This window comes from Alexandromys fortis, unplaced genomic scaffold, assembly GCF_014885135.2.
Source record: "Alexandromys fortis isolate MF-2015 unplaced genomic scaffold, M_Fortis_MF-2015_v1.1 scaffold_65, whole genome shotgun sequence".
In the NCBI taxonomy this organism is placed as follows: Eukaryota; Metazoa; Chordata; class Mammalia; order Rodentia; family Cricetidae; genus Alexandromys; species Alexandromys fortis.
Window position 1 is genome coordinate 7,929,645 of NW_026067986.1, and position 12,577 is coordinate 7,942,221.

General features: G+C 46.8%; 1 protein-coding gene across 3 annotated transcripts in view; it reads right to left on the bottom strand.

Annotated features, from left to right (window-relative positions):
* Positions 1-510: 510 nt before the first annotated feature.
* The window catches only part of Inpp1 (inositol polyphosphate-1-phosphatase), a 24,059-nt gene continuing 11,992 nt past the window's right edge, over positions 511-12,577 (bottom strand). For all 3 annotated transcript variants that reach the window (XM_050159276.1, XM_050159275.1, XM_050159273.1), the window contains 5 exons: positions 10,252-10,499; positions 7,787-7,847; positions 5,866-6,066; positions 3,263-3,437; positions 511-1,600 (listed from right to left, as the gene is read on the bottom strand). In XM_050159276.1, the coding sequence (XP_050015233.1) occupies positions 1,048-1,600; positions 3,263-3,437; positions 5,866-6,066; positions 7,787-7,847; positions 10,252-10,455 (1,194 nt within the window). In that variant the 5' untranslated portion in view covers positions 10,456-10,499 and the 3' untranslated portion in view covers positions 511-1,047. The remainder of the gene's footprint in view (positions 1,601-3,262; positions 3,438-5,865; positions 6,067-7,786; positions 7,848-10,251; positions 10,500-12,577) is intronic.

Below are 12,577 nucleotides of genomic sequence, written 5' to 3' on the forward strand. Positions count from 1 at the left end.
TAGCTCCATGTGGCATGCGCACTTCAAAGAATCACAAGTGTAAAACATAAATATACATACATTATTTGTCAACTCATTTCTCGAGTTTAAGAATAACGGAAGAAACAAACAGGTCTGACTTCCTCCCAGTAACTTGGGATTGTAATATTAACGTAGAAACAGCCATCAGTACCCAGAGAGCACGGAGGGACTGCAGCCGGTTGAAGGTTCCCTTGATCCCTCCAGTGGACACCACCAGGGTGACCTGGGCTGCGGAAGGACACTGCACAGCTCTAAGAGTCGTTGGTGTGGCAAAACAGAGGGTCGCACTGGGGTTACAGTAGAGAGTAAATAGCTATGCAAAACAGAGAGACCTCCTTGCCCCACCTCTTCTGCTTGGCCTATGGTAGGAGGTTAGCTATCACTCATGCATATACATTTACACACACACACACACACACACCACTTCTGCTTGACCTATGGTAGGAAGTTAGCTATCACTTGACTGCATATACATTCTGCATATACATTCTCTCTCTCTCTCTCTCTCTCTCTCTCTCTCTCTCTCTCTCTCTCTCTCTCTCTCTCCGTGTGTGGATCTCTCCTTTTTGTTTCCTGATTTCCAATTCCCTTTCTGCCTCCGCATTGAGCTTTTACTTATTTATTTTAAAGGAGAAACACAAACTACTGAAAGGCTATGCAGTTGGCTCCATTATTCAGATCCACAGTTCTGAATCTCCTGCCTCAGGCCCGAACCACAGATTTCTTCTCCAGGACGAGAAATAAAACCCAGCTCCAGCCTGGCTCAATTCAGCCATTCTACTCCAGCCGGGCAATTCCACTCCTCCCTTGGAAATTTATTGAAGGGTTCCAAGCAACATTAACAGAACAAGGTTCCCTGTAAGAACATCATATACCAACTTAGTTGTGACACGAATGTCATTAATTTACAGAAATTAACATTATGAACACATAACGAGAAAATGTTCCTGAAAAGAGGCAAGGGAACATTAAACAGACAGCACAAAGGGGTTCGGTTCAGCTTTAGGGCGAGTTGAGGTCAGGGCCCTATGTCTGTGTCTTCAAAAGCCCGAGGTTTTGGATGAGGCAGCTCAGCAAAGTGTCCAGCCGATGCCTGGACCTATAAGCTATCAGTCCTCCCTTGTTGGCCCAGAGATCCACTCCGGAAGCACCTTTGTTTTCCGTGTGATACAGCAACTGTGGTAAGTCCAGCCCCGGTTGGGGATTTCGCGCCAAGCACTCTTTCATGTCTACAATGCCCCCGCCCATGGCCCTCAGAATGGCGTGGGCGGCACAGGAGTCCCACTTGAACGTGGTGTCCTCTGAGAAGATGTAAATGTCAACCAGGCCTTGGACTACACAGAGGCTCTTGTAGCCTGCCCCCGCTGCCGGGAAGACGCCGCCCCCGCACGCTCGCGACAGCGCCGCTTTGATGGTCTCGTTCTCGCTGGTACTGATGACTGCGGACAGGGGGCGGGAGAGCTCCCCGTCTGAGTTTTCAGTCTGGGTTTCACCGCCGGTCCCTTTAGAGAGGGCGATCTGCGGGGAATGGATGTTGGTCCCCATGTAGGAGAGGCCCCAGTAGTACAGCCCCGTCCACCTGCAGGAAACAGGTTTAGCTGGGGATTAGCACGCTGATTGACGCAGGCGCCTTTCAAATATGACGATATGAAAAAAAATGTACAATGCCTCAGAGCAAATTGAGTTTTAATGATCCCGAGCCTATAAATGGACATCAAGCTACTAGTTAATTCTAAGCTGACTGCAAGCAAGCGCCTGTGTTTCTGTGCGAGAAACACCGACTCTTTACCTCTCCTCAAACCCAGCTGGGATAACACTAAGCCTGCTAGGATCTCTGACCTCTAGGAACAAAGCCAAAACTCAATCCCGCTTTTGTCATTCAAAGTCCCAGAGGGAAAGAGACAGGTCTAAATCTTCTTGTAAATCTCCTCCTCTTTATTCTGCATCTCTAAGCTTCACTTTGACTTAGAACACCAAGTAAGATGGCCTCCTGTGGTTATTGTTGGCCATAGTAGTAGTAACAGCTTTGTCTACCCACCTCCCCTCCTGTCAAGGGCTCTGTTTACAGATGAGAGGCTACCTTTGGGGAAAGCAAGTAACTTGCTAAAGTGGCCTGGATCCGTAAGTGGTGAAACCTGAAATCAAATCTGGTTCACCCCTGAATCTGAGACCCCCCGGAAGCTGGCTTTGGAGTCCTCTTGTGTCTCTGGAGTGCTGGGCTTACAGGGTCCCTAATGTTTTAATGACCTTTTAAAACATTACCAAATTAGTTTGAAAAAACAACAACAACAACAAAACTGGAGTAGAGGAAAATTCCAGAGGCTTAAACTTTTAACTCTTTTTTTAAAATTTATTTATTATGTATACAATATTCTGTCTGTATGCATGCCTGATGGCCAGAAGAGGGCACCAGACCTCATTACAGATGGTTGTGAGCCACCATGTAGATGCTGGGAATTGAACTCAGGACCTTTGGAAGAGCAGGCAATGCTCTTAACCTCTGAGCCATCTCTCCAGCCCCCAAACTTTTAACTCTTAAAGAACAAAGGATTCTTATCTGAAGCAACCTGAAGATTAATGAACACAGGCAGTCCTATGTAACAGAAGCTGCAAGTTTTTTCAGTGAGAAAAAAAAGGGTCCGCCGCCTCTGCTAGGACTCTGCTATGCCCAGGAGTCAGCCCCCAACACAGAGGCCTGCCCACTATCCAGGCTGTGAGAGGGGATTAGTGGAAAGGTGGGGGCGGCGAGGACCCCTTCCACACTGATGCTGGCAGTACTTAGAAGGCGTTCGAGTCAGCCCTGGCCATATTGGACAAAAATTCCCCTAAATATTTTCCACGTTTGGTTCTGCATGTCTTCCACCATAATACAGAAATTCACCTGGCCACAGAGTGGTGGCATCTAACGTGTTCCAATGAATCCGAGGACAGCATTGAGCATTAATCTACCTGTGTGGTTTTGAGTGGATTTTAGAAACAGGAATAGGGTTGCTATATCTCAGATGCAAAGCTGTGGCTTCTCCGAGACCGAATTAATTTCTTTTAAAGCATCAATGAGCACTTACACCCAAGCGAAACACTGCCAAATCCAGGACCGAAGAGAGGAGGCATCTTAATTCAGCCCTGTGGACTCACAGTGGGAAACCCCATAGAACCCAGTCGTGAGAAGGCCATGTGGGGTGACCATACTAACAAGCAAAGCTGAGGGGGGGGGGCGACCAAAACCGGAAATGTCTTTTACCTTAGAGTAGTTAGATTCTGAGACACAAAAGGCTGGTTGATGACTCCCATCAGGGGCACGCCTGTCTGTATGTCATAGACACCAATCAAAATCGTCACACACTGAAGCCCACTGGGGAAGACTCCCTGGTTGGATTTCACATTGGCAGAACCTTTAATATACTGATAGGTGGAATCTGAAAAATGAAACAAACATACAGGCACAGACGGGTTATTAGATCATGGTGGGTCGACTGAGGATTTTTTTTTATCCTGTATAAATTCCCCTTCTAATTTAGTAATCTATCAGATTTCATCATTGGGCGCTGCCTGCCCTGAATCATTTGTATTCTTATATATCATTGCTTCTATTGCATTCAGTGTATGGGAACTTTAGGGGAAAATGTGTTGGCTTGAGACAGGGTCTCTGTGCAGCACGGGTGCGTCTCCAGCTGAAGATCTTCCCGCCTCTGCCCTGTAAGTCTGAGAACTCTTTACGGGGGAGAACATGGCCACCGTCCTGAGGAATCTAATACAGCACCTTCATATAACAAGGCCTCTAAGGCAGCTAGGGCTGGGAAGACGACTCAGTGGGTAAAGTATCGAAGGCAGGAGGACTTGAGTTGGGATTCCCAGCACCCACGCAAGATGTCAGGCAAAGCAGGTCCCTCTTAAAAAGCCCAGTGTTGGGGAGGAGGCAGAGACAAGAGGGTCTCTGGGGATTGCTGGACTGCCGGTCTAACGGAATGGGTGAGTTTCAGATTAGGTAGAAAAACACACTATAATCTGTGTTGTGCTGTGTGCACAGGAGCACGTGCTCACGCCCTTAAAAACAAGCTGAAAAGGCCAACAGCTCCTGATAGCTGGTGGGATGTTTTGTTTTTGTTTTTGTTTTTTAGGACTGGAGCAATCTGAGACGGAAAAGCCTCTAGGGATCTGTCAGATACAGAATGGCCTCTCATTGTCTTCATTCATCTCTCCAAGCTGCAAGGAAGGAGATGACGAAGCCCGCCTAACAGGGTCAGGAGAGAAGGCATCACAGTGCTTGTGAGGGTTGATCTCGGTTGTCAGCCTGATCGGATCTGGGATTGCCTAAGAGGTACGGATCTGGGTGTGTCTGGAGGTATTATCTGGAAGCATTGTGGAGGGGGCACAATCCTCTCTCAGAGTGGGCAGCGCCTTCCAGGAGCCGGGCTGTAAAGACGCATGAGGCAAAGTGGTGCTGCTGCTTCTTCTTCTTCTTCTTCTTCTTCTTCTTCTTCTTCTTCTTCTTCTTCTTCTTCTGCTTCTGCTTCTGCTTCTGCTTCTGCTTCTGCTTCTGCTTCTTCTGCTTCTTCTGCTTCTTCTGCTTCTTCTGCTTCTTCTGCTTCTTCTGCTTCTTCTGCTTCTTCTGCTTCTGCTTCTGCTGCTGCTGCTGCTGCTGCTGCTGCTGCTGCTGCTGCTGCTGCTGGCATCCTTCACCAACATAAACACATTAGCATCTCTGAACTTCTGACACGGACAGAAGACCAGTGGTCTCCAGGGACTGGCACTGCTAAGGCTTCCAGTACGGCAGACCGAGCAGCTACTGGCCTCATCAGCATGTGACAGGCGTTGGTGCAGTACCAAGTCCCCTGAGTCAGCACACAGTGAAGACCGTGCCCAGCCAAAGACCCAGGGACACAGACAAAAGCCTGTTCAGGGTGGAACTAAGAGACAAAGGAGATGGCTTTCCTCGGAAGTGTAAATAAAGTCAGTTTACCCTGACATGACCGGAGGCTTGGGTGGGAATTTTAATGTTCATATCCAATGCACGGATTGCATGTTACGCAGCTACCTGATGTAAGACGAGCTGCCGTGTCGTGTTGTGTGTGGCACAGGATGCTGAGAAAGTATAATGTTCGCCACCAGCTGTGTCAAGCAGAATCGAAGGGGGGGGATGGGAAAGTCGGGAGACGTGAAGTCTCGGGACCTTGTAGCGACAGCGCTGTTTTAGAAACCTGCACTATAATAGTGACAATTCTACCACAACAAGGACTAAGGCTTGGGAGGTTTGACGCCGGCTTGCCGGTCACCCAAGCCCCGTTCGGCCGTTTCGCTTGACTGCGGTTTTGACTGTTGCCTAACTGACTGAGTAGCCCACGATTTAAAGCTCACAACTCTCCCTAAAAACACCGGTTTGGGTTTAGTGTGTTAAAATCTGGAGATCCAGCCTGTACTAGCAGACGGCAAGAATCTGTTAGGATGGCGCTCCCTCGGAGAGGAGCTCATCGAGGTCACTTCACAGTCTCACGGATTTACCAGGCATTTAAAGATCCGTTAGTGGGCTGGAGAGATGGCTCAGCGGTTAAGAGCACTGGCTGCTCTTCCAGAGGTCCTGAGTTCAATTCCCAGCAACCACATGGTGGCTCACAACCAACTGTAATGAGATCTGTGCCCTCTCCTGGCCTGCAGGCAGAGTACTGAGAATACTGTATACATAATAAATAAATAAATAAATAAATAAATAAATAAATATTTAAAAATAATAATGATAACGAATGTTCCAGGAGATCTAGACTATTTAGTTCTAATGGTTTCTATTTCCTGGAGCTGCCCTGACCCCTCAAGAACACTGGGCACAAATGGTAGCAGTCCTGCACTTACCTATGGGGTCCACCCAAATCCCCAGAATGTCCTGTGGAACCCTGATTTCCAGGGACTCCAGAGTGGGGTCACTTAGGTCCACATCCTGATGCACCACCTTCGCCAGCGCTTCAGACGCCGGCACGTTGCCATCCAGGACTCTGCTGAGAAGCTCTGCTGTCTCCTCCTCCGTGGACCGCAGCTCCACAGTGATCTTTTCTCCTAGAATGAAGACAAATTAGAGCCACGGCTCCTTGAGAGATTCGGGGAGAAGACCAGACCGCGGGAGGCAGAGGGGCAGCAAGGAGAGTGGGCAGCTGAGCTGAGCTCTTGGGTTAGGTGGGTGCAGTATGTCTACAGCGCTGGATCGGAAACCATGCCAGGATCCCCTGTGGCTCCTTATAAAGCGGTGGATGCTAGTGGCTCCGTGGCCGTCTGTGGCCATCCTCTTGGTGAAGAGGTTAGGCTCCAGGACTCAGTCTGCTCCCCCAGAAAAGTAACTAAGGAGGGCAAAGGTTTGCATTCAAGGAACTCCACACAAAAGTTGAAATTCTTTCGCTTCAATAATTATTCTGTTACTTAGTTTTGTCTTTTGACACTTCTCTGTCCATGTTGGAATGTTACTGGAAAAGACACAGGTCTTATCCACGTACAGAAATGCTTCTGCTTCCTCCTGTAATGCTGCTTTTAACAAAAATATTGTTTATATTCAAGAGTATCAGAAGAAGAATTAAATCAACTGTTTATGAAACAGCCAAATGTAGGATTGTAAATTAGGATGTACTGTGTGGTACTCATAATAGTTACTTTTAACTTTTGGAAGTGTGAATAAGATTTCTATCTTTTTTCTTGGAGTCATAGGAATGTATAGAAACTTTTAGACACATAGAAATGTATATAAAAAGCCAGGGGAAGAGGTTCATGCCTGTGGTCTCAGCTACTCTGGGAGTTGAGGTGAGAAATGACTAGAACCAAGAATTTGAGACCAGTTATAACCCAGCAAGGCCCCACCTTCGACAGAACAACAACAAAATAAAATTAAAAGGTTGGTACGGAATGGTGGGGTAGAGGGTCCTTCTGTTTATGTGTTGCTTTCGTTGGTTAATGAATAAAGAAACTGCCTTGGCCTTTTGATAGGGCAGAATTTAGGTTGGCGGGAAAAACAGAAATGAATGCTGGGAGGAAGAAGGGCGGAGTCAGGAAAAGCCATGGATCCTCTGCCTGAGATGGACAGCGCCGGGTAGAATCTTTCCCAGTAAGCCACTGCCACATGGCGATATACAGATGAATAGAAATGGGTTAAATCAAGATGTGAGAGTTAGCCAATAAGAGGCTAGAGATAATGGGCCAAGCAGTGATTTAATTAATACAATTTCTGTGTGGTTAATTCGGGATTAAGCTGGCTAGGCAGCCCAGATGAACAAGTGGGCCCTCTTCCCTGCAACAGAATGGAAACTTCTGTTAATTCAGCTACCTTTACAGAGGTTCTGAGATGAAATGCAGAGGGTACCGGAGCAACACCATACATTACTTCAGGACTGAGGGATCTGCCTCACACTTAGCCCAGAGCTAAGTGTGTCCAGGATGTCCCCAAATGGGTTTAAATCCCTGTTCAGGCACTGTCCGCTCAACTGTGTAGACAAACACCTTTCTGGGGCATCAACCATCCCATTAGGTTTTCAAAAGGCTATAGAATTTTCCCAAAGGCTAGGTCGCGATGGCTAAAATGCTGATAAATTATTCCAAGACCAAGAAACCACCTCACCTCTCTCTAACTCAAACACCATCCTATTCTGAGATAGCGCCTATATAAAGCTTTACATTTAAGCATGTGATGCTGTTTATGGCCAAAGTTTTCTAGCATTCATTTATTTTATGTTCCAAGTTAGAAACTAGAATACTATGATTAAGTTATAAAACACATTAAGGTTCTTCTACTTACCCAAATCATTTGTAAATTCATTGGATTCTTCGCCAAAAATTTTTTTCCCCAAGCCTGGAAACTGAATGAGTCAGAGTTTGAAAAACAAACCAACAATCCCCAGCCCCACAAGTCAGTTCTGAAGAGAATTCCGTAAATTAGATTCGAAACTCCAAACTTTCATAGTAGGAGTCAGCCTGAGCGTGGAAAAAGAAGCCAGCTTCGTTCTGGGCTAATATTGGTTCTAATATTTTTCCTATTCCTTTGCCAGTCTAGAAAAGGTAATCCATGACTGAGATCAGGCTTCTTTATGTGCTGTGAGACTTCTGCTGGAGTGCCACAGGACTGGACAGCCACAGGGCTGGATGGCCACAGGACTGGACGGTCACAGGGCTGGACGGCCACAGGGCTGGACAGCCACAGGACTGGGATGCCACAAGACTGGGGACATTTGTTAACCCTGCTCCTAAACACCAGCCTGTGAAAAACTCATGTTATTGGCTAATGTCCTTAAAATAATTTCATTAAAAAATTTTTTTATATTTATTTTTGCACTTTAGGTATATGGGTACGTTGCATATGGGTAGTTTGCATATATGTCTGCACACCAGAAGAGGGAATCAGATCCATCATAAATGGTTGTGATCTGCCATATAGCTGATTGAAATCCTCTGAAGAACAGTCAGTGCTCTTAACCACTGAGCCATCTCTCCAGTCCCTAAGAGAATTTCTAAAAATACAAAAAGACTAGAAGGTAATCTTAGGTTTTATTTTCATTTTCAGATAACATCTCTGCACCCGTTGGTGTGCCAAAGGAAAAAAAGAAAGGAGGAAAAGAAAGAGAAAAAGAAAGAAACCCAGCAGAGTAGGGATCTATGACGTAAGTATAGGTATAGAGTGAACAGGGATGGAGTGAGACTTCCCTCAAATTTCTACGTCAGTGTTCAGATGAACACATTTCACTCCTGGCCCTCGGAAGATACTTCTCAAAATACGTGCTGGCTCCCATATTCCTGCTGTTTTCAGGAAAGGGACTGCCTGACACTCTAGAACATTCCCACACAAGGGCCACACCACCTGCTCTTCTTTCTTGTCTTTTGCAAAGCAGAACCCGGGCCTACAACCGGGCTGGCCATCTGCCAGTTCCCCCACACCTGTTTACAGAGCTGTTGAGCGGAATGCCGACAGAAGTATATTTATTTTAGAAGTTTATATATTTGTTTTAGAAATAAAAATATCTAAAGCGGCTCAGGTGGAAAGTATTTGTTTCATAAATTCCGGCAGTTGTTCATGAATAATTACCTGGACTTGCTCTAATGCTGGAGGGGGTGGGGGGGTCACATATTAACCCATAAAAGTAATGTTGATACGTATCCAATCCGGTTGCTCAACCGGCCCTTGTGTATGTATAACTCTATCAGTAACAACAGAAAACAAGCTTCCTTCGTTGAGCTTGCCAAAGCCAGGTAGACAAGGGTATGAAGAAGAAACAGTCTGTGGGGATTTTATGTAACTTATGTACTCACTTCTCACGCCCGTGGTCAAGATTTTACTTCATTCTAAAATGATCCTCAAATTTAAAAAAATTCATTAAAAATATGAAAGTTTTTTTTTTTAAAAAAATTTTCTATCATAAAGCTCCATTCTTTTAAATTAAAAAAAAAAGAGGTGGGGAAGGGATGATATGAAAGCCAACAGGGACCGTACTGGCACACACTCAGAACCATTTCCTACGTTCAAGAGCTGTCACGCTGTGCTGTGTAATTTTGGGTCACTTATCCATGCTCCCTGTGACACCCGGATAACAGTGGAATAATAGTTCTTTGTACAAAAGTGTCGCCAGGTTCACCAGCGAGAATTCAGCGAAGCCAGGGACATGTTTACATGCGTCTGCTGGCATCACTGTTAGAGTACTAGGACATTAGCTTCTTCTGGTCACTTCCGCACTGAGAACCACAGTCACTGGCTGTCATGACCATAGTTTTATAGGAGGATCACGGGAGATTTTTTTTACCCAATCCCAAACCCGTAACCAAGGCGAACGTTAGATAAATAGTGAAGTGGATAAACTGGGACTAAGGAGTCAAAGCAAGTGAGACAGGAGGTGCAAACCCGCAAAGAGACGCCAGCAATCCCCAGCGGCAAGGAGAGTCTAACACCGGGCTTCCGAGGGACCTTGATTGTGTTCTGTCGCAGAGAACAGGGATTATTTATTAACAAGGAGCTCATCAAGAAACCAAAGAGTCGACTCTATGAACTCATGTTAGAATTCTGAGTCCCCTCCATTTGTTCGCTTTTCGATCCTTCATTGATTTCCCGCAAAGACCATTTTCGTAATGGTGTAATGAAAATAAGGGAAGACCAGAAGATGTTCGCTTGGCTCCGAGATATCCCGAGGATCAGTAAAAAGACCCGCTGTTTTACTCAGAGAGAAGCAGAGTGGCAGAGGCAAGCGGCTCACAGCCACCTTGGCCCTGACCTCTCACCTTATTCTCCATGTTCTGCTTTACGACTTCCTGCACCAGCACGTCCGCCAGGGTCTTGAAGTCCGCCGCGAACTTCTTGTTCTTCTCCGCATCTTTCTTCTCCTGCACGAGCAGCTGGAAGAGGGCCTCCTGCTGCCGGCACGCCCGGGCGATGTTAGCAGCCTTCTCGGAGACGCGGAGCAGCTCCCGCAGGACGTCTGACATTTCTAAAGGTTCCTCCGCCCTAGTCTGGCTCCACTGGCTCTCGGCTGGAAAAGCGCAAGAATGTGAAAGAGAAAGCGGTCAGAATCAGGGTGCCTCTCCCACAAACGCCCCACTTGGCAGCAACCTGTCGGCAGGGTTGAGCAGCCAGTGGACACCACATTTTCAGTGTGCTGACTATTGAAACTTAGTTCTCAAATCTTGTAAAAAAAAAAAAAATTACACTCTCAAAAACAAAACAAAAACCATTATGCAAAGAACTGAATTTTCAGGGAAAGAAGAAAAAAAAACTTTGAATAAGAATCTATATTGCAAAGCCCTAGCAAGACAGAAGTACCAGGGCGTCAGAGGAAAGCCAGATTCTTCTAAGGACCCTAATGGTAACACAGCCGTATCATGAAGATTAACACAGCACTCTCTGTGACAAGGGCGAGGATGACAGACAGTCACATTGCCACCTCCGAGTGGTAAGCGGCAGAGCCTCAAGCACTGTGCCCTGAGGCCACGCTTGGGCGTGAAGCATCTCACAGGCAACTAGGGTAAAACATGTTCCAGAGGCAGGTGCCATTCTCCACCAAGTAGCAGCCTACACCACGACGTGAGGGGCAAATTGCACCTTGCAAGGACCAGAGAGCTCTGGATTCTCAGATTCATGTGGCATGCACACATCTTTTTCTTCCTCTCCTCTCCTCTCCCTTCCTCCCCTCCCTGCTCCCTCTCTGAAGCCTTGACTGCCCTGTAACTCTTCTCTGTAGCCCAGGCTAAACTTGAATTTAGAGCTCGCTCTGCCTCTGCCTCCCAAGGGCTGGGATTAGAGGCGTGCACCGCCACACCCAGCGGCAGTCTTTCTACTGGGCCTTCCTGGACAGGCTTCCAATTAGCAATGGGACTCTTGTTCAAAAGTGTGAACCCTTCTGCTTCCCTTCAGAGAGAACAGCCAGCCGTGAGGATTATCTGCCCTGCGCTGCGGTTCCGGAATGAAGCATAGGGGGTTGAGTAACTTCTAAAGGGTTGCACAAGGCTGAGAGGCGCGGGGCTCAGGATCCCTCGCACACAACACTAGGTTTCTTCAACGTCTCAACTGTTTCCTCTATTAAAAGAAGCTTGAGGCTGGGAACCCACTCAGCCGTGAGATGCTGACGCAGGGGCGTGGCGAGCTGTTATAGCTACGTTGTCTAAATTTGTTTTCCCTGTGGCCCACTGCCTGAGGAAATACTTCCTCAACAGAAAGGAAAGAAAAGTGGGTAGAACAAGGGAAATATCCCCCTCGTTCTTCTTTATCCCTGGTCATCATCTCTGGAGGTCAACAAGGGGACAGATGCTAACTCTGACGCTGGGCCGGGAAACACACAGGTTCCCAAGGAGCCGCTGGCATAATTGTACCAGTTCCCCCTCCACCTCTCTCATCAGTTGGTACTCTAAATCTTAGCTTAATCTGTGGTAAGAAAGTAAGAATTAAGATATTTTCGCACGGGGCTGGAGAGATGGCTCAGCGGTTAAGAGCATTGCCTGCTCTTCCAAAGGTCCTGAGTTCAATTCCCGGCAACCACATGGTGGCTCACAACCATCTGTAATGAGGTCTGGTGCCCTCTTCTGGCCTGCAGGCATACACACAAACAGACTATTGTATACATAATAAATAAATATAAAAAAAGATATTTTCGCACAAGGTAGACTAAAATTGTTTAAAGTAAGGAAGACTTTTGGACGACATTTTTTTTCTGAGTCAGGTTCGGTTCTCACGCTGTCCAGGCTGCGTTACACTCGCTCTGTACCTGAGTGTTGATGCTCCAGGAGGCATGTGGTAATCTGTTTTATATGAGGGCTGGGGAGCAAACTCAAGTCTTGAAATTTAAGAAGTCTTGTCATTGTAATGAGGTTTTTGGTTTTAGATTTTTTAAAGGGGGTGTTGCATGTGTGTGTGTGTGTGTGGTACATGTGTGTGCAAGTGCATGTCTGTGTGCGTACATGAGAAAATCAAAGGTCAACGTTGGGTGTGTTCAATTGCTCTGTACCTTGATCTTTGAGCAGGGTCTCCCACTGAATCATGAGCTCTCTCTTGGAGTCTGTCTGTCTGACCCTGAGTTCCAGGAATTTGCCTGTCCCTGCTGCCCACTCCAACCCC